At 43.9% G+C, this 20,583-nt stretch overlaps 1 protein-coding gene across 1 annotated transcript; it reads right to left on the bottom strand.

Annotated features, from left to right (window-relative positions):
- Window positions 1–852: 852 nt before the first annotated feature.
- On the bottom strand, window positions 853–18,277 carry LOC140734097 (regulator of cell cycle RGCC-like). Its single transcript, XM_073057681.1, has 5 exons — window positions 18,201–18,277; window positions 14,521–14,685; window positions 6,377–6,454; window positions 3,207–3,269; window positions 853–1,380 (listed from the first exon to the last, which is right to left on the bottom strand). The coding sequence occupies exons 1-5, from the start codon at window positions 18,226–18,228 to the stop codon at window positions 1,370–1,372; spliced, it is 345 nt and encodes a 114-aa protein (XP_072913782.1). The 5' UTR covers window positions 18,229–18,277; the 3' UTR covers window positions 853–1,369.
- Window positions 18,278–20,583: the final 2,306 nt, after the last annotated feature.

The following is a 20,583-nucleotide window of genomic DNA, read 5'->3' as shown; positions in this document are numbered from 1 at the left end:
ACTGCCCAAAGTACTTGGCAGAATGCCTCAATGTTAGTTCTCCCCCGTAAACACCAAGACCTTGTTTTACTGGAGGTGAGAGGGGCTCTCCCAGTTGGATCCTTCCTGCAGGGTCTGAACCGTACTCTCAATGTATGCTTTCCCCAGAATGACTGACGTAATGAGGTGATAACTCATCTCTTTGCAGACTGTGGGTTTGTGAAGAGGGTGTGGAAAAAGGTGTAAGGGTCCTTGGTTCATTCTGAGCAGCTGTGTAACAGAGGACTCAGATGTATGGGCTGTTCCCAGGATACACACAGATGGTCACCAAGCACTGCTGGAAGATCATCAACTCTGTGAAAGACGCCCTTTGTTTTGCTGAAACTTGTTGGTCTCCCAGTATATTGAACAGGTTTTCACTGCTGATGACACATTCCAGGTTGCAGGAGTACATGCTGAGGGACAAATGGAAACTTGCTACATCCAACAATAGGGCTCAGTGAGGAAGGACCACAGTCCAGGGTTCTTCTGCTACTGGACAGGGAAGCATTGTGGGGATGTGGGAACTCTTCAAATATTGTATTAGCATATCACTCCAGAGGGCCAGATTAGAGGCAACTGTACTAATTAATTTTAAAGATGCATATGAACACTACTGAATGCATTGTCTGTGAAAGTAAAGCCTTTGCATGCCTTGTTGTGTTCTTTGAGTTTGAATCAAGTTTATTTTGTTCTGGCTGCTCTGTTAAGTTCTTCCAGCAACTTACTGTTGGCTTCAGAGTCCAGCATCATTCTTGTATCTCTAACCAGTTTTGTCTCTATCTCAGTTCTGTTGAGGCTTTTCAACCTGAACCATTAACTGACTCTTTGAGGTATCCAGCATTTTATATTTATTGTTTCAGATTTCCAATTCCTACATTGTGATCCTTTGTGCCTTTTTACACTACTCACATACAGGGCTACAAATGAAATAATTAAGTCAGAAAGTAAAACGTTGAGTTCTGGTAGTTCATTAACTTCAAGTAAATAAATATATTTTACAAAATGTACACACAAGTTTGCACATTAGAAGTTTTGAGATAAGGATAAATGTGTTAAGTTTCACAAGTGCAAACTTTGACATTATTTTCAACATTAAACAAAGGTGGTTTGCAACAACAGAAGTGACTTGGATTACAGTATGTCAGCTTTTAAAAGACGCTTCCTTCCTGTGCAGGTTGCTCGTCTGCACAATTCTGCAGCTTCCGATAAACAGTTTCACCCAGACACGTTTCGGTTTTGCAAGCAAATGTTGAAGTACTTTGTGCCAAGCTTCGCTGAGTTTGAGTCTGGTCTGATACAATTTTCTTATGTTTCCTTGCGGAAGGCCAATGGTGCATCTCAGCAACGGCTACATCATCTCTGTAAGAGAAATAAAAGCTCATGAAATTTAAAAAAAAAATGGGGAGGGTAACAGTTAACTCCTATTTGTAAACTGAAGTGCAGATTACCAACTTTAAAAAATGGTTTGGAAAAAAGTTACATCATACTTCCTCTTTGAAAATGTCTAGCTGTTCTTGTTCACAATCAATAAGGCAGAATCCATTGTGTTGAAACCTAGAGTCAATTTTTTCCACCTAATCTTTCAGTTTAATCTTGAGATTGTGGGCGATAATGGATTATAATTTAGCAAATTAAGATGACTGTTTTTAAAACAGTATTTAAGTGAATACAGGAGATTGTAAACCAAACTAGTGAACAGTTGATCAGTTACAAACCTCATGCTTTACAATCATGATCAGTGGAAATGGAGGGAAAACCCAGCAACACACCAAATACTGTGGATCTCAGCAGATCAGTGAGCATCTATGGAAGGGAACAATCAGTCGATGTTTCAGGCTGAGAACCTTCATCAGGACTCTGTTCATTGTGTGTTTTGGTTAAGATTTCCTGCAGCTACAGAATCTCTTGTGCTTAACAACAGATAAATTGCGCTCAGTCTCAACACTTCACTTATTAAACTACCAGACTGTAGTGGGAAGACAGAACAAGATACACTCCTACACAGCTCCTTTCATAGCTCAAGTCTCCCAAATGCCATCTGGTCCTGTAAAAATGCTATTCCTGTTGTAACATAGGAAACATTATAGCCAATTTACTTACAGCAAGCTCCTGCCGAAACAACAATATTCTACAACCAGTGTGGCAGGTGATTCAGTTGAAAGATACTGTAAATATTAGTGAGAACACAGAAATTCTCAATGCATCTTTAAATATGATCATCCCAGTGATTACTCCAGTACCTGACTGAAAGGATATTGTGCTATAGGCAATGCCATTCAATTCACAACGGTCCCCTGTATACAATGGCAATACTCTGGTGAGCAAAGGATTTCTCCCAGGCTTCCTGATCATTTTTCACCTCCCTGAACTACATCAGTAAAACAAATTGTGCAATAATTACAACTTCACTACGACTGAACATATTAACAGATGTTATGTCTTGTGTTATAACAGTGAGCACACACCGAAATGTGCGCCAGTGGCTGGAATGCCCTTTGGTCATCCAGTATATTTAAAAACTTGCTCTGCAGTGCAGATATCAATAGTGCTGGCTAGGCCAGTGTTTACTACCCACCCTTCGTTTTCCCTGAACGTTGGGCTTTCAAGCCCAGCAGTGAGTCTGTTGTCATGCCTAGGCCTAAGTTAGAAAGGACGGCAGACTTCTGCTTCTGCAAGAACATTAGTGAACGAAGTGGGTTTCTGGGTTGGGATAGTTTCAAAGTCATCAATCTGGCACTCAGGACTTTGGTGGTGCTGGACTTGCTGAATTTCAGATGTTATTCCATTTAAGAGTCTCAACACTTTATTATACAGTATACTAAAATTTCCAGTGAATCCAGCAAATTTCAAGGGACCAAAGGAAACAGAAATAGGTGAGAAGAAGCAACAGGACCAGTGTAGTAGAGGGAGATTCTCAAAGTTTCTGGGACAATAGGAACAGCCTTTAAATTTGATCCTAATCTGAGGCATAGCTAGTGTCTTATCAAGCAACTTATCTATGGGGTGCAAGGACAGATCACCAGATAAAGAACTGGTGGGGCAAACTAAAGCCAACAGAGACAACTTCTCAATTCAATCATTACAGCAGAGCTCAGTTCAAGAACATCTCAAGGAGGCAAAACAACTGGCAGTAGAGATTACCGATTCTTGGAGTTTTCCTAATATATTTAAAAATTATTATGTACCTGCTAACGTCTGATCCAGGTCGGCAATCAAATCCTCCAGATCTTTTGTGTCTCCAAGTTTAGCTTCAGAAAAGAAACAAATTAATCCACAAATTGTAAATGAGCAAAGACAAAAGGAACATACTACTTTGTTAATATCAAATTTCTTAAGCAAATTCCATGGTGCCTTTCAGATAGGGTGCACTGCAGGAGGACATGCACATGATAGCTGCAGTGTATTAAGGCTCCCTTAGCAGAAAGTTACAGAAACCAGTGACCCTTTTCTGCTATTTAGGCCAAGTATTTGACCAGAGGACAACCAAGTACATCCCGACTTTAAAAATATTTACTGACAGTACAGTGGCAGTACTTTCTCTTCACCATCTACACCTCGGACTTCAACTACAACACAGAGTCTTGCCATCTTCAGAAGTTTTCTGATGACTCTGCCATAGTTGGATGCATCAGCAAGGGAGATGAGGCGGAGTACAGGGCTAACGTGGGAAACTTTGTTACGTAGTGTGAGCAGAATCATCTGCAGCTTAATGTGAAAAAGACTAAGGAGCTGGTGGTGGACCTGAGGAGGGCTAAGGCACCGGTGACCCCTGTTTCCATCCAAGGGGTCAGTGTGGACATGGTGGAGGATTACAAATACATGGGGATATGAATTGACAATAAACTGGACTGGTCAAAGAACACTGAGGCTGTCTACAAGAAGGGTCAGAGTCGTCTCTACTTCCTGAGGAGACTGAGGTCCTTTAACATCTGCTGGATGATGCTGAGGATGTTCTACGAGTCTGTGGTGGCCAGTGCTATCATGTTTGCTGTTGTGTGCTGGGGCAGCAGGCTGAGGGTAGCAGACACCAACAGAATCAACAAACTCATTCGTAAGGCCAGTGATGTTGTGGGGTGGAACTAGACTCTGACGGTGGTGTCTGAAAAGAGGATGCTGTCCAAGTTGCATGCCATCTTGGACAATGTCTCCCATCCACTCCATAATGTACTGGTTAGGCACAGGAGTACATTCCACCGAGATGTAACACTGAGCATCATAGGAAGTCATTCCTGCCTGTGGCCATCAAACTTTACAACTCCTCCCTTGGAGTGTCAGACACCCTGAGCCAATAGGCTGGTCCTGGACTTATTTCCACTTGGCATAACTTACTTATTATTATTTAATTATTTATGGTTTTATATTGCTATATTTCTACACTATTCCTGGTTGGCGGGACTGTAACAAAACCCAGTTTCCCTCGGGATCAATAAAGTACGTCTGTCTGTCTGTTTGGAAGGACCACACAGATCACAGGGGTTCAAGGCCAGAAGTCATCAGCTTCTCCAGGACAGCTAGAAGTGGGCAAGTACTAGCGTTCCACAGTTGCCAAGCTCACAATGAAAAGAAGTGAGACGCATCGCAGGTTTAAGAGAAGATAGTATCATTGTGCTTGGTGCAGACTCGGGTTACAGGAGGCATTGTAAAGAGAAGAAATGCAGAGGTGAAAAGTTTTTGCAAGGCAATCTCAAATGGAATTGTTATTTCTAATGATGAAGCAAAGGAAAAGGCTGGAGCCGAAGAGCGGGGAGTATTCTTGGATATTGATACAGCTAGAAGAGGTTGCAAAATAATTGGGGAAAGTATAAAAGTGATTTGAAATAGAAAAATATTGTTAAATCTTTCTCTTAAACTTGTTATCAAGTTTTTGATTTACTTAACATATCCCCCCAAGTTAATCAAAAAATAAACAGTTATGAGAATTGCAGAACTGTTCAAGATAAAGTTGGATGTTAAGATTCTTCCATTGTAAGTTGCATCAAGTGAGTCTGTACAGACAGATCCCACCCTAGACATCAGCTGAGCCCTTATTGTCTACCTCCTGGCCTGATGGACACTGAGCCTCTGCAACTAATGTGAGAAAAGCTAAAAAAAAAATTGACTCAAATTGCCCCTTTGTTTCTATTCTTGCAGAGACTATTGTCAGAAAAAAAAATTTCTAGCAAGCTCAGTGAATCTTGATGTAGCAGGATTTACCAAGGACCCATGTTTGTACAAGGTCACCAGACATAGGCCCAGTTGGCCCATGTTTAACAGTTTACCATTTCCACCACACCTCCTGCAAAGTTACAAAAGTAAAGCAGGAGGAGAAAATGTTGAACAATTAGCAGATTCCAGGAGCTGCAAACAATCAGTCTGGAATACATTAATTCCTCAATGGGGAATACTTCCATGTATCATGCCAAACTACCACTACCATATACTGCTAATTGTGGGTGCCCAAAAACAGCAAAACTATTTGACCAGTTAAATATAACAGCCACATTTGATGTTACATTCACCACATTTTCAGCAAGGAATATTTACCGATTGGCAACATTGGTATCCTGCTTTCCTCCTCCCTATTCTCTGCAAGTTCTGCTCTTTTCCAAGCATCTTTCAGTGACTCTAATATTCATACTTATAAACAGGTGAGCTACAAACAATGGAGTATCACATTGCATGATTTCCAGGCTCTTAAACAATTCAAATTATACCACTATCCCTGTCCTAGCTATCATATGCAATGCTGATCACTGTATTACAGGAAGGATGTGAATGATTTGGAGAGGGTGAAGAGACTTCCAGGATATTGGCTGGATTACAGTGTCAGCTACAAGGAAGGGAACAGACAAACTTGGACTATTTTGTCTGGACCAGATAGAAGTATAAAATTGTGAGAGGCATAGAAAGGGCAGATAGTGTTTTTCCCCTGGGTGGATATGTCAAATACCACAACACAAAACTTCAAAGAGATATAGGGAAAATTTAAAAAGACATTTGAGAGGGAAGATTTTGTTAAAATAAACAAAAATTTGTAGGTGCCTGGAACATGAGAGGTAGTGGAAACAGATACAACAAACCTTTAAGAGCTAGTTAGAAAGACATGAAATGGGCAAGCAAATGAGATTAGTTTGAATTGATATCATAGTCAGCACCAACATGAGCCAAAGGCCAGTTCTTGCTCTATTCAATGTTCTGCTCCTCTCTGCACTTTCCCAGAAACATCCATGTAAACAAACAGAACACAACTACCAAATCCTGCCCCTTTGATGAATCCCAGGGGTTTCCATGAACTATACATTTGGTATCCGGGCTCCCATGGCTCCACAGAAAAGGCAGCAAGAGCAGATAATACTGAATGCTACTTAGCCCCTACCTTTGCTTGTTGTTGTGTCTATGGAGTTCAGCTTCTCGACACTGCAGTTTAAGCTGCTGCTAACAGATGATCCCGTGCCTGCCAATTGGAAAAAAAAAGGGGAAGATGTTTATCCGGCTGCATCAGGCCCATTTCAGATAACACATATCCACAGAGGCCTCCATTTGCCTTAGAGGGCCAGTCACAGCAAGGAGACATGATCCAGAGTGAGGACAGTTACTAGAGTCACCTGATTGTTCTCCAACTTGCACCACAGCCATGTTGCTTCCCCCGGTTAAATCAGCACTTCTCAGGTGTTGTCTGCAGCAACCCGCTCTACCCAAAATGGTCATTGTGTTTGTTGACTGTAAGAGCAGCAAAAAGTGGTAGGACACACAAAAGGCTGACATGGAGCAAAAAGAAAGTGCTGGAGGTATTTAGTGGGACGAGCAGCTCGTGTGCATGGAGAAATGGAAAGGGATAGTCAATATTTCAAGTTGCGACCCTGCCTCAGGATTTAATTCAGAAGAGAGGCAGCTGCTACGGAAGTGAGAAGGAGGCCTGAGACACAGACGTAGTGTCTCAACCTAATATGTTAAATCATCCCTTTCCCTTCACAGATGCAGCTTGACCTGCCGAATTCCTCAAGCAAATTGTTTGTTGACCAAGCCCTCAGTTTGGTGGGCAACAGTGATAACTGCCATTTTGGAAACTTCAATTACCTACAAAACAAATACCAGCAATGCTGTCTGTGCAAAATCTCCAAATCCTCTAGCAGGATAAAGAACCATTCCAGGAAAACACCTCCCCCCCCCCCCCCCAGCAGAAAGTTTCTATTACACCTAGGCAACATTAATGGGTGGTGTCATATTATTAAGCCCCATACAACCCATAATCCTAGGTCCGATACAGGAAGAGTCTACTAGTAGGAACACGGAGTCTGAGGGGTGGGGGAGGAAACTGAGGTGGGAAAAAGGGAGAAAAGAAAGAACAGTTTGAGCACGTTCTCAAGCCTCCCTAAAGTTCTATGTTGATTTATAGGAATCTCTGGCTCATAATCACAGAAAACAGAATTGCACCAAGGCTCCGAGAGCATGCAGAAACTGGCCAAAGGAGGGCACCACTGTCCAATCCATTAAGAGCTTCCTGCCCCACCTGTTGCAGAGTCCCACTTTAACCTGTGGCTTCTGTAGCAGCTACCACAGAACTGTAGTGGAGGCAACTCATTCTTGCACTCGGGGGATGGATGCTCACACGGCTTCTTCATTAACCATCCATCAGGAGCTGTGGAGAGCAGCATGTAATGGTGTTTTCCCCACACATACAGAAAGTGAATATGACTCACTCTCGAGCACAACAGGGTGACCACATTAATGAAATGATATTGCTGGGAATACACTGAAGGCATGTGAAAGTTTTATATGGTTTTCCCCTTCTACTAAAGGGGAAAGGAAAGAAATCAGCCTGCAATAATATTTTAGTTAACTTTGGATGAAACAAAGCTTTAGTGCAAGTTTTTAAACCCAATTTTAAAATCAAACTGCTCAGTTTTCATTGTAGCTTTATTTAAAGAGAGTTCAATAAAGCAGAATTAAACCATCATCTCAAGCAGAGTCCAAGTAAAGACTCAATGAGCAGTATTGTTGAGAGTCAGTAAATAGAATGTCATGCAAACTTGAGTACATTTAACTTCACTTACTGAGCAGATCAATGAAATTAGGTGGACTGTAGTTTTAATTTTACTTAGTGATGTCAACAGTTTTACTGTTAGTCACAAAAATGGCAATGAATCCAATATCAGCTTCCCATTGGATGGGTTAGATTAAAATTGCACCCTTGTACCCTTTCACTTTCATCCCCAATGTCACTGGGATCCCAGAATCCTTTGCTCACCCTCCCAGTGAGGGTGATTGGAGGTGGGAAACAATCCAATCCACAATTGATAATAGCAAGGGTTATATTGTCCCCATCATAGTTCATTCCAACATTGCCAAAGTTATTCTAGGAAAAAAAAAAAGTGTTGTGCCTACACATCACCTTTCATCCACATCAGGCAGTCTAATACATTTTACAGCCATTGGAGACTTTAAACAGGGAACCTAAGATTACCAGGCAGACAAAGAATGTTAGAGAGCCTGCACGGAAACAAGCTCATCAATTCATTGGGTCCACACAGACCATTTACACTAACCCTATATTACTTCCAGTTACTCTCCATTCTACCACTCTCCTACACGCAAGGGGCAATTTATTGGTGTCAGTTAACCTATTGACCCATATGCCTTTGGGATGTCATAAAAAAGCCATGAATAAAGGATGTCAGAACATACAAGTTCAAACAGCAGAGCTCAGAGTTGAATGCAAGTCTCTGGCACTGAAGCTGCAAGTCTACCAACTGCACCCATGTGCTCCTCTCAAATTTCCTCAAGGCCTCTTTGAAAACTATAACATTCCTAGTGATCCGTGAAAATCCCTGGCTCAAAATGAGGAAGAAGCATACAGGAAGACAGTCACATCATGAGCACACAGAAGCACAAAAGTAACAGGTACATGGAACACCATCTCCCAGTCTACAAACACACCTCATACCCCACCCAAGGCAAGATCTGCAGGTCCTCAACAACTCTCAGAACTGGAAAGAAAGCCAGAATTTGATTCTACGTGAATGCCAAAAAAAAGACGGAGGTAAGGAAGGTTTTTTAAAACTATAATCACTTGTATTTCCAAGAAACATAGAATCAAAGTTGCACTATCAATTTTTTTACTAAGTAGATAATCTTTTTGTTAAAAGATGTTTGCTGGGGGATAAATATTGGTCAGAATAGTAGAGGCAATTGGTTAATGGAATCTTTTTCTATCCACCTGAGGGAGATTGTCTTTAATGATATATATTGAATAGCCTATAACACAACCTACAAATTTAGCTCATGCTCACTAAATTTGAGAACCATACAAGCCATTAGGCAAACCCTACTCTGAGAACAATTGTTCTACAAAAAGTGATTAAGACTTGTTTAGATTAAAATACTGAAACAAATGGAAGCTTATAATATAACAGTTTATCAAATTCCAGTGCAGTGTATACATGGGATTTATGTGAACGTCTATCTGAAAGAACAAATTGCACCATGTCCTTTAGAATTATAATAGACTTCCACTTGTTTGTATTTGGTTTTCCTGTTACTATAAATAAGGATGAAATGTTGCCCAGTTTAAAGTCTTAAAACAAAGTTAGAACAGAAGAAGCACATTAAAAGGAATGGCAAATATTTGGCTATGAAAGTTCGGAAGACCTTTATCAGTGACTATAACAATAGAAAGATTTGGACTATGTTATCAGTGTAGAGCAATGTTCCTCATCATTAACCATCCATAAAAAGTGTCCATGTGCAGAGTAAGCAGTGATTCTTAATGTTATCCTGAATATGGCAGTGTTCTTATTATGTTCCCAAATGTGGTCATTAGGAGATATTGAAACAAAAGTGAGGAATATAACCCTTGATCCAGATTTACTATTCAGTGGCAGGTCATCTACTTGAACAGTACTTCACCACCAATCACAGTTTCAAAACCCTTTCTGTCAGTCTCAGACTTGCCAATAACTAGGTCTCCGTAGGAGAACATTCTGATGATTTACCACCCTGTGTGAAAAAGCTTTCTATTCTTCCCAGTCCTGAATGGCTAACTCTTACCCTCAGTCCATAACACTATAGTATAAACTCAAGTGCTTTGTAACAGGGTTATGATTTTACAAGGTGATAAATGTCTGTACCTCAGAGTTGCTCTTTATACAGAGTAGTTTACATCCACAACATTTGAATTTGGTTAATTCCAAAAGTGAAACCTGTTTCCGTGCTGTAATTCTTATATGGTTATATGTGGTTAAGATGGAGTACTTTGTACTAGTGGCTTCCAATTAAAGAGTTAATCTTACAATAATATAAATGTTTACTGTTACACTAAATTCATTCTCATTCCACACATTATAGAGAAGGCACATTTGGTTATAATTGGTAAAATGATGTAGGAACAAAAGTAGAAGCATATACAAGTCATTCAACCCCACATGACTGCTCCATCACTCTGAGATCATGGCTGATGCTTTGCTCTAGATCCCACAACATACTTACATTGACATGGAAAAGAAACCGCTTTAAGTAAAAACACAACCGCATCACGAGCAGCCTTTAAAAGAAAACCAGTGGGTTTTTTTTTTAAAAAATCAAGTCTAGCTCATGTGTAGCTTAGCTCAGCTCAGCCTCATTATGTCTCATTCTTAACAGCTTTCCACAGGGGCCCAGCAATCCCCTTGGTTTCTGAAGGTTCGTCCGTTGTCATTGATGAAGACCTTGACACCATTCGTCACTTTGAGACTGGATGCGGTGTGTCCAAAGATGACTGGTCAGTCCAATTTGGGCACGGAATGTCCTGGCACATGTTGGGCAGACATGTGTAGGCGCTGCAGTTGTTGCGTTGGTGGCTCTGGACTTGCGCAGCTTGCGTTTATGTTGTGTTTCAGCAGTGCGCCTTGCTTCGTAAGCTTGACAGCCCTTGTGGATGAGGCCGCACCAGGTAGGGCGGTTCTGTGCCAGCGTTTCCCAGGAGGTCCTGTCAAGCAACATCAGGGAGGCCTTTAGTGTGTCTTTGTAATGTTTCTTCTGCCCTCCATATGAGCGTCTTCCTGCAGAGAGTTCCCCAAAAAGGAGCTGCTTGGGTATGCGCTCGTCTGGCATGCGGTTGACATGACCTGCCCACTGGGTCTGTGCTCTCGTCAGCAGTGTGTGGACTGATGGTAGACTTGCTCTAGAGAACTTCAGTGTCTAGTACTTTGTCTTGCCATCTGATGCCTAATATTCTGCGAAGACAAGTCATGTGGAAATGGTTGAGCTGACTTGCACGCCTTCGATACACAGTCCACATTTCACAGGCATACAGGAGGGTATTGAGGACCATGGCTCCATAGACCTTCAGTTTTGTTGCTGGGCTGATTCCTCAATGTTCCCATACAGTAGAGCGCAGTCTACCGAGAGCAGAACTTGCTTTTGCTATTCTGCAGTTAACTTCTGTATCGATAGTCACTGCTCAGGAGAGAGTGCTGCCAAGGGAAGTAAACTGCCTGTAGCTTCTGTCCTTTGATTGTGATTTTCAGTTCTGTGTATGGTGCATGAGGAACAGGCTGGTGCATGGTTTCGATCTTTTTGAATTTGATGTCACAAGCCATGGAGAATTTGTCCATATTGACTTACATCTCTGGCTCTGAACCAGCATACGGGGCACAGTCATCGGCAAAGAGCAAGTCTCTCAGAACAGTTTCCTTCATTTTGGTAATAGTCTCCTCAGGTTGAAGAGCTTCCATCTACTCTGTTCTTGAGGCGGATTCCAGTGTCACTGTCCTGGAAGGCATCATTCAGCATGGCAGTAAACATCATGCTGAACAGTGTGGGTGCGAGCACACAGCCCTGTTTGACGCCATTTGTGACTGGGAATGCCTTGGAGGATTCTCTGCCAACCAGCACTCTGGCCATCATGGAAATGACGTACCATCTGAATGAATTTGGCAGGGCAGCCAAACTTTGACATGATCCTCCACAGGCCTTGTTGGCCAACAGTGTCGAAGGCTTTCGTGAGGTCAACAAAAGTTGTGTGGAGTTCGCGATTCTGCTTCCTGACAGTTCTCCTGAAGTTGGCGTGCGGCAAAAATCATGTCACTAGTCCCACGACCTTTGCAAAAGCCACACTGTGACTCTGGCAGCAGGCCCAGCTCCAGATGAGTGACCAGACGATATAGCGGGACTCTTGCAAGAGTCTTTCATGCGATCTAAGGTAACACAAACACCCACTACCATCATATCAGGGCATCGGTGACTGGACCCTCCACTCCAACCCCAAATAAATATCTCTAAAGCACACCTCTAAATGGAACTAGATACAGCCCAACAACACATACAAAATGCCAGAGGAACTCCAGAAGGCCAGCATCTATGGGGAAAAAACCCACAGTCGACGTATGGGGTGAAACCCTTTGGTAGGACTGGAGAATAAAAGCTGAAAAGTAGATTTGAGATGTGGGGGGAACGGGAGAGAGAAACACCAGGTGATAGGTGAAATGGAGGGGGAGGAATGAAGCAAAGAGCTAGGAAGTTGATTGGTGAAAGAGACAGAAGGCCATGGAAGAAAGAAAACTAAGGGGGGGGGGGTGAGGAGGAGCACCCGAGGGAGGCGATGGGTAGACAAGAAGATAACACGAGCGAGGGACAAGAGGGTGGGAAATAGTGAAGAGAGAGGTTAGGAAGGCATTACCGGAAGTTTGAGAAATCGATGTCTACACTGGCGACTGTCCCGTACTTTTCCTACATCGACGACTGCATTGGTGCTGCTTCCTGCACCCATGGTGAACTCATCGATTTCATTCACTTTGCCTCCAACTTCCACCCGGCCCTCAAATTCACCAGGTCTATTTCTGACACTTCCCTCCTCTTTCTTGATCTCACTGTCTCCATCTCTGGAGACAGCTTGTCTACCGATGTCTATTATAAATCAATGGACTCTCACAGCGACCTGGACTATACCTCGCCCCACCCTGCTACTCGTAAAAACACCGTCCCCTTCTCTCAATTCCACCGTCTCCACCACATCTGCTATCAGGATGAAGCTTTTCAATCTAGAATGAAGGAGATGTCCTATTTCAAAGAAAGGGGCTTTCCTTCCTCCATCATCAACGCTGCCCTCAACTGCATCTCTTCCATTTCACACATGTCTGCTCTTACCCCATCCTCCCGTGTCCTCTTGTCCTCACCTACCTCCACATCCAGGACACAAGTCTCCAGAACTTCCACCATTGCCAACAGGATCCCAGCACCAAACACATCACTTCCCCCCCCCCTCCACTTTCTGCAGAAATCACTCCCTACATGACTCCCTTGTCCATTTGTCCCTCCCCACTAATCTCCCTCCTGCACATCATTGGAAGCAGAACAGCTGCTACACCTGCCCTTAGATCTCCCCCCTCTCTACCATTCAAGGCCCCAAAAAGTCCTTCCATGTGAGATGACACTTCACCTGTGAGTCTGTTGGGGGTTGTATACTGTGATTGGTGCTCCCACTGTGGCCTCTTATATATCGGTGAGATCCGGCATAGATTGGGATTCTGCTTCGCCGAGCATCTATGCTCCATCTGCCAGAGCCAACGGGATCTCCCAATGGTCACCCATTTTAATTCCACTTCCCATATGTCCATCCATGGCCTCCTCCACTGTTGTGATGAGGCCACACTTAAGTTGGAGGAACAACGCCTTATATTCCATTTGGGTTCCCTCCAACCTGATGGCATGAACATCGATTTCTCAAACTTCCAGTAATACCTCCCTTCTCCCCTTCACCATTTCCCACCCCCTTGTCCCTCTATCATGTTATCTCTCTGCCCGACCATTGCCTCCCTCTGGTGCTCCTCCCCCCCCCTTTTGTTCCTTCCATGGCCTTCTGTCTCTTTCACTAATCAACTTCCCAGCTCTTTGCTCATCCCTCCCCCTCCAAGTTTCACCTATCACCCAGTGTTTCTCTCCTCTCCCCCCACCTTTCAAATCTGCTCCTCAGGTTTTTTCCCTCCAATTCAGCCTGAAACTTTGACTGTACTTCCCCTCCCCCATAGATGCAGCCTGACTTGTTGAGTTCCTCTAACATTTTGTGTGTGTTGCTCGAATTTTCAGCATCTGCAGATTTTACCTTCTTTTAGACACAGCCCAACAAATCAGCACTCACAGCTCAAGTATGTTCCTTCCTACTCTATTCTCCATTGGCAGACTTCCTGTTATCTTCATTGCCCCACCCACAGTTTTACTGATCTGAGCAATAAAAATTAATTGCAGCCATCTCAGTAACAAATACCATAGAGCAAGAATTTTCTGATAACATTGAACTTCTCCATGCCCTCCTTGCAGACCAAAGACTACTTGTGCATTGATATCAAGGTAGCAGTAATTCTGCAGCACACAGTTGGCAATGTCTAATATATGCAGACTGAAACAGCAAGTTTGTCATTAGGCAACTTCAGAATTTAGAACAAAACTTTCTGAATTGTACAAGTAGAATTTGATTATAAATTCATCACCACTCCCCTCAGATGAGGCAATCACATGGTTAGTCATCCCACAAAATGCATTACTCACTTTCTGGGTCATCAATTCCACTATCCGCAGCACTAGTCGCACACATCCTTTTCATTTGATTCAAGTGCTCCTCATACTGATCACCAGCTTTTGCAGAGCACGAGAGATCGTCAATGATCACATTGAACTCATTGAGAACAGCGTCGAATTCCACCTCGTCCCACACTGAAAGTAGTTACAAAGAAATCACAATTTGCTAAGTTACTTGTTTAGGTAAGTAATTGTACCACAAAACCATAACAACATTAAGCTGGGAAGGATGCAGAAAAGATTCACGATGTTGTTATTGTTACCGGGATGTTAGAGCTTAGTTATAAAGAGAGACTGAATAGGCTTGGATCATTTCCTCCGGAGTGAAGGACATTAAGGAGTGACAATATAAAGGTTTTAAAATCATGAGCAATGTAGATAGGATGGACGGTGTGTGATCATCCAACCTATCTGCACCCAGCAGAATCTAAAATTAGAGGGCATAGGTTAAAAGTGTGAGGAAAGACTTAAAGGACCCAAGTGCCATTTCCTCCTCCATCAGCACTACCCCCAAGCCACAAGCACAGGACTGGACTATATGTAACATGCTGCCAGATGGGACTGTAGAGGCAGGTACAGTTCTTTTGTTATGTGCTGTGTTATATGACATAGGCGATCATGGTGTTTCCATGACCACGATTGTTCTTGCCAAATTTTTTCTCCAGAAGTGGTTTGCCATTGCCTTCTTCTGGGCAGCGTCTTTACGAGACAGGTGACCCCAATCATTATCAATACTCTTCAGACATTGTTTGCCTGGCATCACTGGTTGCATAACCAGAACTTGTGATATGTACCAGCTGCTCATACAACCATCCACCACCTGTTCCCATGGCTTCATGTGACCTTGACCTGGGGGGAGCGCAAAACGTGGGTGCCACACATTGCCCAAGATTGATCTGCAGTGCTAGTGAGGGAAGGAGTGCTTTACACTTCCTTTGGTAGAGGCACATCTCCACCCTGAGGTACAATTAATTATAATGTTTGAAAGATATCAGGACAGGAACATAGATTGATTCTTGACTCTAATACATTATAGTGTATCAGTAGACTCTAATAGTGTTGTTATGAATGGAGGAGGAAGCCAATCAACTGCTTACACTTCTTCCACCTTTCATAACACTATACTGACCTTTTATCTGTTCCACTTCCCTGCACTAATCCCCTAATAAGATCACCCAGGGCAAATTTCAGCACCCAATTACAATTGTACTTGGTAGGTTTTGTGCTTTAGTCCAGGGTGAGTACAACAATAGCAGTGGTTAAATTACCAGACTAGTAATTTAGAAGCTTAGACTAAAAATCCATTTCCAATACATTGGCAGTTGTGGAATTTAAATTCCATTAATAACCTGGAAAAATAAGTTGAAACAATTTTAACAAAAGCCTATTAAATTGGCAATAAATGTCTGGATTACTAGGGTTTTTTTCAGGCAAGAAAATCCACCATCCTTACCCAACCTAGTCCTACCATGACACCAGACCTATAAGAAGCGGTGACTCTTAATTGACTTGTGAAACAGAAGAGCAAGGCAAAGCACAATAGTTGCTGCATTCCATTTGCTACACCGAGGTGGATCATCATCCCACTCTCAAATAGGTAGGTTCAAGAGATGGCAGGGCAGTGCTACTGCCTCATGGCTTCACTGTTCCAGGTTCAATTCTGACCTGGTGTGCTCTATCGTAAAGTACCCCTTGGTGCAGGTTAATAGCAAACAGGATCAAACGACAGTTGACAGGTATGTGCGATGGAGAATATATTGCATAGGTGCAGGGGATGCAATTGACCAAATAGTTTTCTTCTATGTAGTTATAACGGAGAGTTAGGCAAAAATATAAAATACATTAGCCCTGGCTCAGAAATAGCAGCGTCAGCTCTGAATCACAGTTTAGTGGTTGCTGTTCTAATATCATGCGATTGAGCACATAATCTTCTGCTCTGGGAGTGTTGCGGTCAGAGTTACAGCTCCGAGATACAGAGTTATTCAGGGACAGCGTCTTTTTTATGAAGCTCGCATGAAAGGTCCCCAAGCTTACCTCAAATAAGCAGGCGACGAGCAATCATATCACCTGCCCCCAACATCATTATCCAATCAGATTTTACTGATGAAGCCCCGTAGATGGAGCAGAAAGTTTCAGTTGCATTTATCACCAAGAATTTTGGCACGGATTGTTGCAATTTAAACTACCCAAGTGGATTATAGAGACAGATACAATAACGACGTTTAAAGGGAACTTGGACAGTACTTAGAGAAGACATAGAAGGGTCGCCATTGAAGGGAAATGATATTAACATAGGTAGCCATTATGGGTCACCTGGATAAAGTTGGGGGAAAGATTTGTACGTGTGCTATATAATTCAGTGACTTCTTGATTCTAATCTGGGTCATTTACTGCGCAGTGGGAATTAGGTGTCCTAGGAGTATCATAAGCAAGAGAATGCCCACAAAGAGGCCGGCGGGCTTCATAGTGCATTTACAATAAAAGCAAAACAGGAGAAACTGGAACACCTTGTGGGAGAAACCGAAAAACAAAGTTTCAGGTCGAAGTGTCTTCTGCCTGCATTCTTAACTGGTATAACGGCCGTGGCTGCCGAAAGCGCGGCTGCAGGAACTCTGCGGTTCAACTAGAAGATAACACATTCATTGTGCACCACAGGGCGAGGCAGACAACGCACCTGGTTGCAGAGAGAGCATGTCGCTTGTGCTGGATCTCACAGTTAGTAGGACAACCACGTTCTGTCCAAATAATCTTCCTACCACTGGCTCTACATACCCTACAGGCCGGCGGATTTTGATTATAGCAGAAATAAATGCCGGCCTCGCCCAACATTGGCAGATTTATTGAATTGGGGCTGGTTAATCTCTCTCTCGAGACCATGGAAACGAAACCGCCAGACTATTAGGAAACAAATAAAAACATCAGAATTTGTGGAGGAGCCAAATCTAATTTGTAAATTTGCACTGTAAGCTTTAACTACTCGCTGCGACTAGCAAGAATTGGACTTCACGTGGCGTCCACACCTAGAAGCTAATAAAGCACCTTTCGAGGGATGAGGACAGGGCAGAGAACAGCAGGTTGGCACTGCGGTTGGGCAGAACCGGCCGGCCAATCCGATGACTATTGTTAGAAGTTTATTACAAATGGTTGTTGGTGATCTGAATCAAGGATAGAACATTCCGGGTGTGGAATTTTGAGAGGGAGAGCAGCAGAAGCTCATCTTTCGGGTTAGCTCTTCCTATAACCTAAACTTTAAGTATTCCATGTCCGTCCCGACATTGGAACTCAGGTACAGCCCATTCCGGGCTGGAGCCCAGGTATAGCGAGGAGTGACTCCGATAATTCGTTGTGTCAGGTCGGGACGAGGCTGACTCAGTGCCGGCCTCGCCCTGTCCTTATGCTAGACTCAGCGAGACCCGGTACCAAACCCTGACAGTCAGGCTCAGCCAGTATCATCCAAGGGTCAATTTTAATTACGGTGGGAGCTTATCAGAGACACCCCGTTCTGAAGACAGCTTCAATCAGTCCCAGTCCCCAGGCTCAGAACTAAGCAAGCTCTTCGAGTCCTAGTGCTAGATCCAATGTCAGATCCCTGCCTCTGCCAGTCTCAGACTGTCCCCGTGCCAGTACTGTATGTAGATTTATTTTCTTACCGGATTTGCCTGTGTCGGATGAACTCATGATGCCAAATCCCGCTGCACTTCTCACACCGTCTCTGCAGGTCGCTAATTTAAATATCCCCCATATTCCCGCCCCGAAGCTCCAAATGACCAACCACAGGCCCCAACGGTGTTGAATTGTCTGCCCTCCAACCAATCAGGCTGGAGGCGGAAACCTTCCTTTCTTGTGATGTCATAGAAGGAAACGTCACGGGAGAAGATCTCCACTCGTCATGGGGATTCTGCTGAAGTTTGTCAAGTGATCTCGCCGTGCTTGGGTGGGTTTCTTCCCACGGTCCAAAAAAGCACATGTTGGTAAATTATCCGGTGATCAGACTAGGGTTAAATCAAGGTTGCTGGGAGTCGCGGCTTCAAGGGCTTATTCCGCGTCTGTGTGAGTAAATAAAGCAGACGGCTTCAGAGTCATACGAGGGGAAACAGACTCTGACTGAACCTGGACAAAAAATCCCCACGAACAACTAATCAGTTCCACTCCTTTCCAATGGGGTAACTCAGAAATACATAATCAGAAATTGCTGGAAATCTGAACTGGAAGTTCAAAATGCTGGATAGCTGACATTGGGAGAGGTGGGAGTGGGGAGAGGAAGGCCGGGGGGAGAGAGAGGAAGGTTGGGGGAGGGAAGGTGGGGGAAGAGGTGGAGGGAAAGGGAGGTGGAAGTGAAAGTCTGTAAAGGGAGATTGGGGAGAGGAAGAGAGAAGTGGGGGATTTGGGGCAACAGGATGCGAGAGGTGGGGAGAGGAAGGGTAGGGAATGGAGGGCGAGAGCAGGAGGGTGAGGATGTCGGGGAGGGTGGGGGTAAGGGGGAGAGATGGAGGTGGTGTAGCGGGAGTGGGAGGGTGAGAGGGAGAGGTGGTGTAGAGGGAGTGGGAGGGTGAGAGGGAGAGGTGGTGGGTGGGGATGAGGGCGGGTGAGGGATGAAGAGGAAGTGGGGTGAAGAGGGAGAGGAGTGGGGAGAGAGGTGGATGGTTGGGGGAAAGAGGGTGGGAGTGTGGGAGGGTAGGGATGAGGGCAGGTGGGAGATGAAGGGAGAAAGTGGGATAGGGGTTGGGGAGAGAGGTTCAGTAGAGTGGGAGTGTGGGGGATGGGGTAAGGGGAGAGAGGAAGGGTGGGGTGGAGAGAGGGAGGTAGAGAAGAGAGGGGAGAGAGGAAGTGAGGTGGAGAGGGGCAAGTGTGTGGAGAGAAGGGTAGAGGGGAGGGGAGGGTAGGGTAAAGAGGGAAGGAGAGGTAGGGGAGGGTGGGTGAGAGGGTAAAGTAGGGAGGGAGGGTGTGGGGAGAGGTGGAAAGAGGGAGAAAGTGTGGTTAGAGGGGAAGGAGGGGTGGGAATGTGAGGGAGGGAGGGTGAGAAAGAGGGATACAAAAGACTGCTGGTGCTAGAATCTAGAAAGCTGCAGGAACTCACTGTCGGGTAGAGTTTATGAAGGGAGGAGAGCAGTTAACATTTCGGTCCAAGACCCTTCATCGGGATGGACAGAATGGAGCCAGCTGGTATAAAAGGCTCTTGGAAAGGGTGAAACAAGATCTAGAGGTAACATTCCAAGCCCATTATACAGAGGCATTTCCTCCTTCTACTGGCCCATCTAAAACTATTCTCTTTTCTCAGTTCATAAGTTTGACCAGCCAAACCAAATTCCAGATTTGGTGGATTACACTGAAGTCCATTATACCTTCTGCATTGGCTGCATGTTCCTTACAGTGGTATAAAAAAGTTCTACTGTGAGATTCCCAAGGCTCCCCTCCACCATACTGATTTGAGTCCCTATCCAATTCATTGTTATTTCCATGTTACCTCTCTCCCATTCACAATCACAAGGGGTTCTCGCTTTGTTCCAAATCTCTGAAGTATCCATAATCAACAGACCATCCTGTACCTGCCTAACTCCACACAGCTTCCCCTTTCCTATCAACACTTTCAGCATTGTAAAGAAACTATTCCCTCTTCGGCACCTGGTTCTTTGATCCCTGAAGTCTACCAGGTAGTTGTTCACCTTAGAATGTTTCCATATGTCCAGCAGTATCAATCCCTACTCATCTCCTTTCTCCCACAACATGATCCAGGGTGAAAGGCAACATTCCAGGTGGGAGTTCCAGACTTCTTCCAATGAACTCACTGTATTTTCTCTTCAAACTACCATCTCCTTCCTGCTCAGGAGATCAAAAGAATAAGGTGATTGATTTGCTGATCAGCTCCTCTCTCTCTTTTGAAATGTGTCCTGAGCTCTCTGTTCCATCTCACTAGTGTTCTCCTTCCATTTCCACTCCAATCTCCCTGTCTTTGATCTTCTGGACTCTTTCTATCAAATCAGTGCATGATCAATGGAGAGAATTTTATTGTTCTACTGGACATCATCTAACCTT

Source organism: Hemitrygon akajei, chromosome 10 (assembly GCF_048418815.1).
Source record: "Hemitrygon akajei chromosome 10, sHemAka1.3, whole genome shotgun sequence".
NCBI lineage: Eukaryota > Metazoa > Chordata > Chondrichthyes > Myliobatiformes > Dasyatidae > Hemitrygon > Hemitrygon akajei.
Note: the sequence above shows the minus strand (reverse complement) of the source record. Positions and strands in the feature narration are given on the sequence as shown.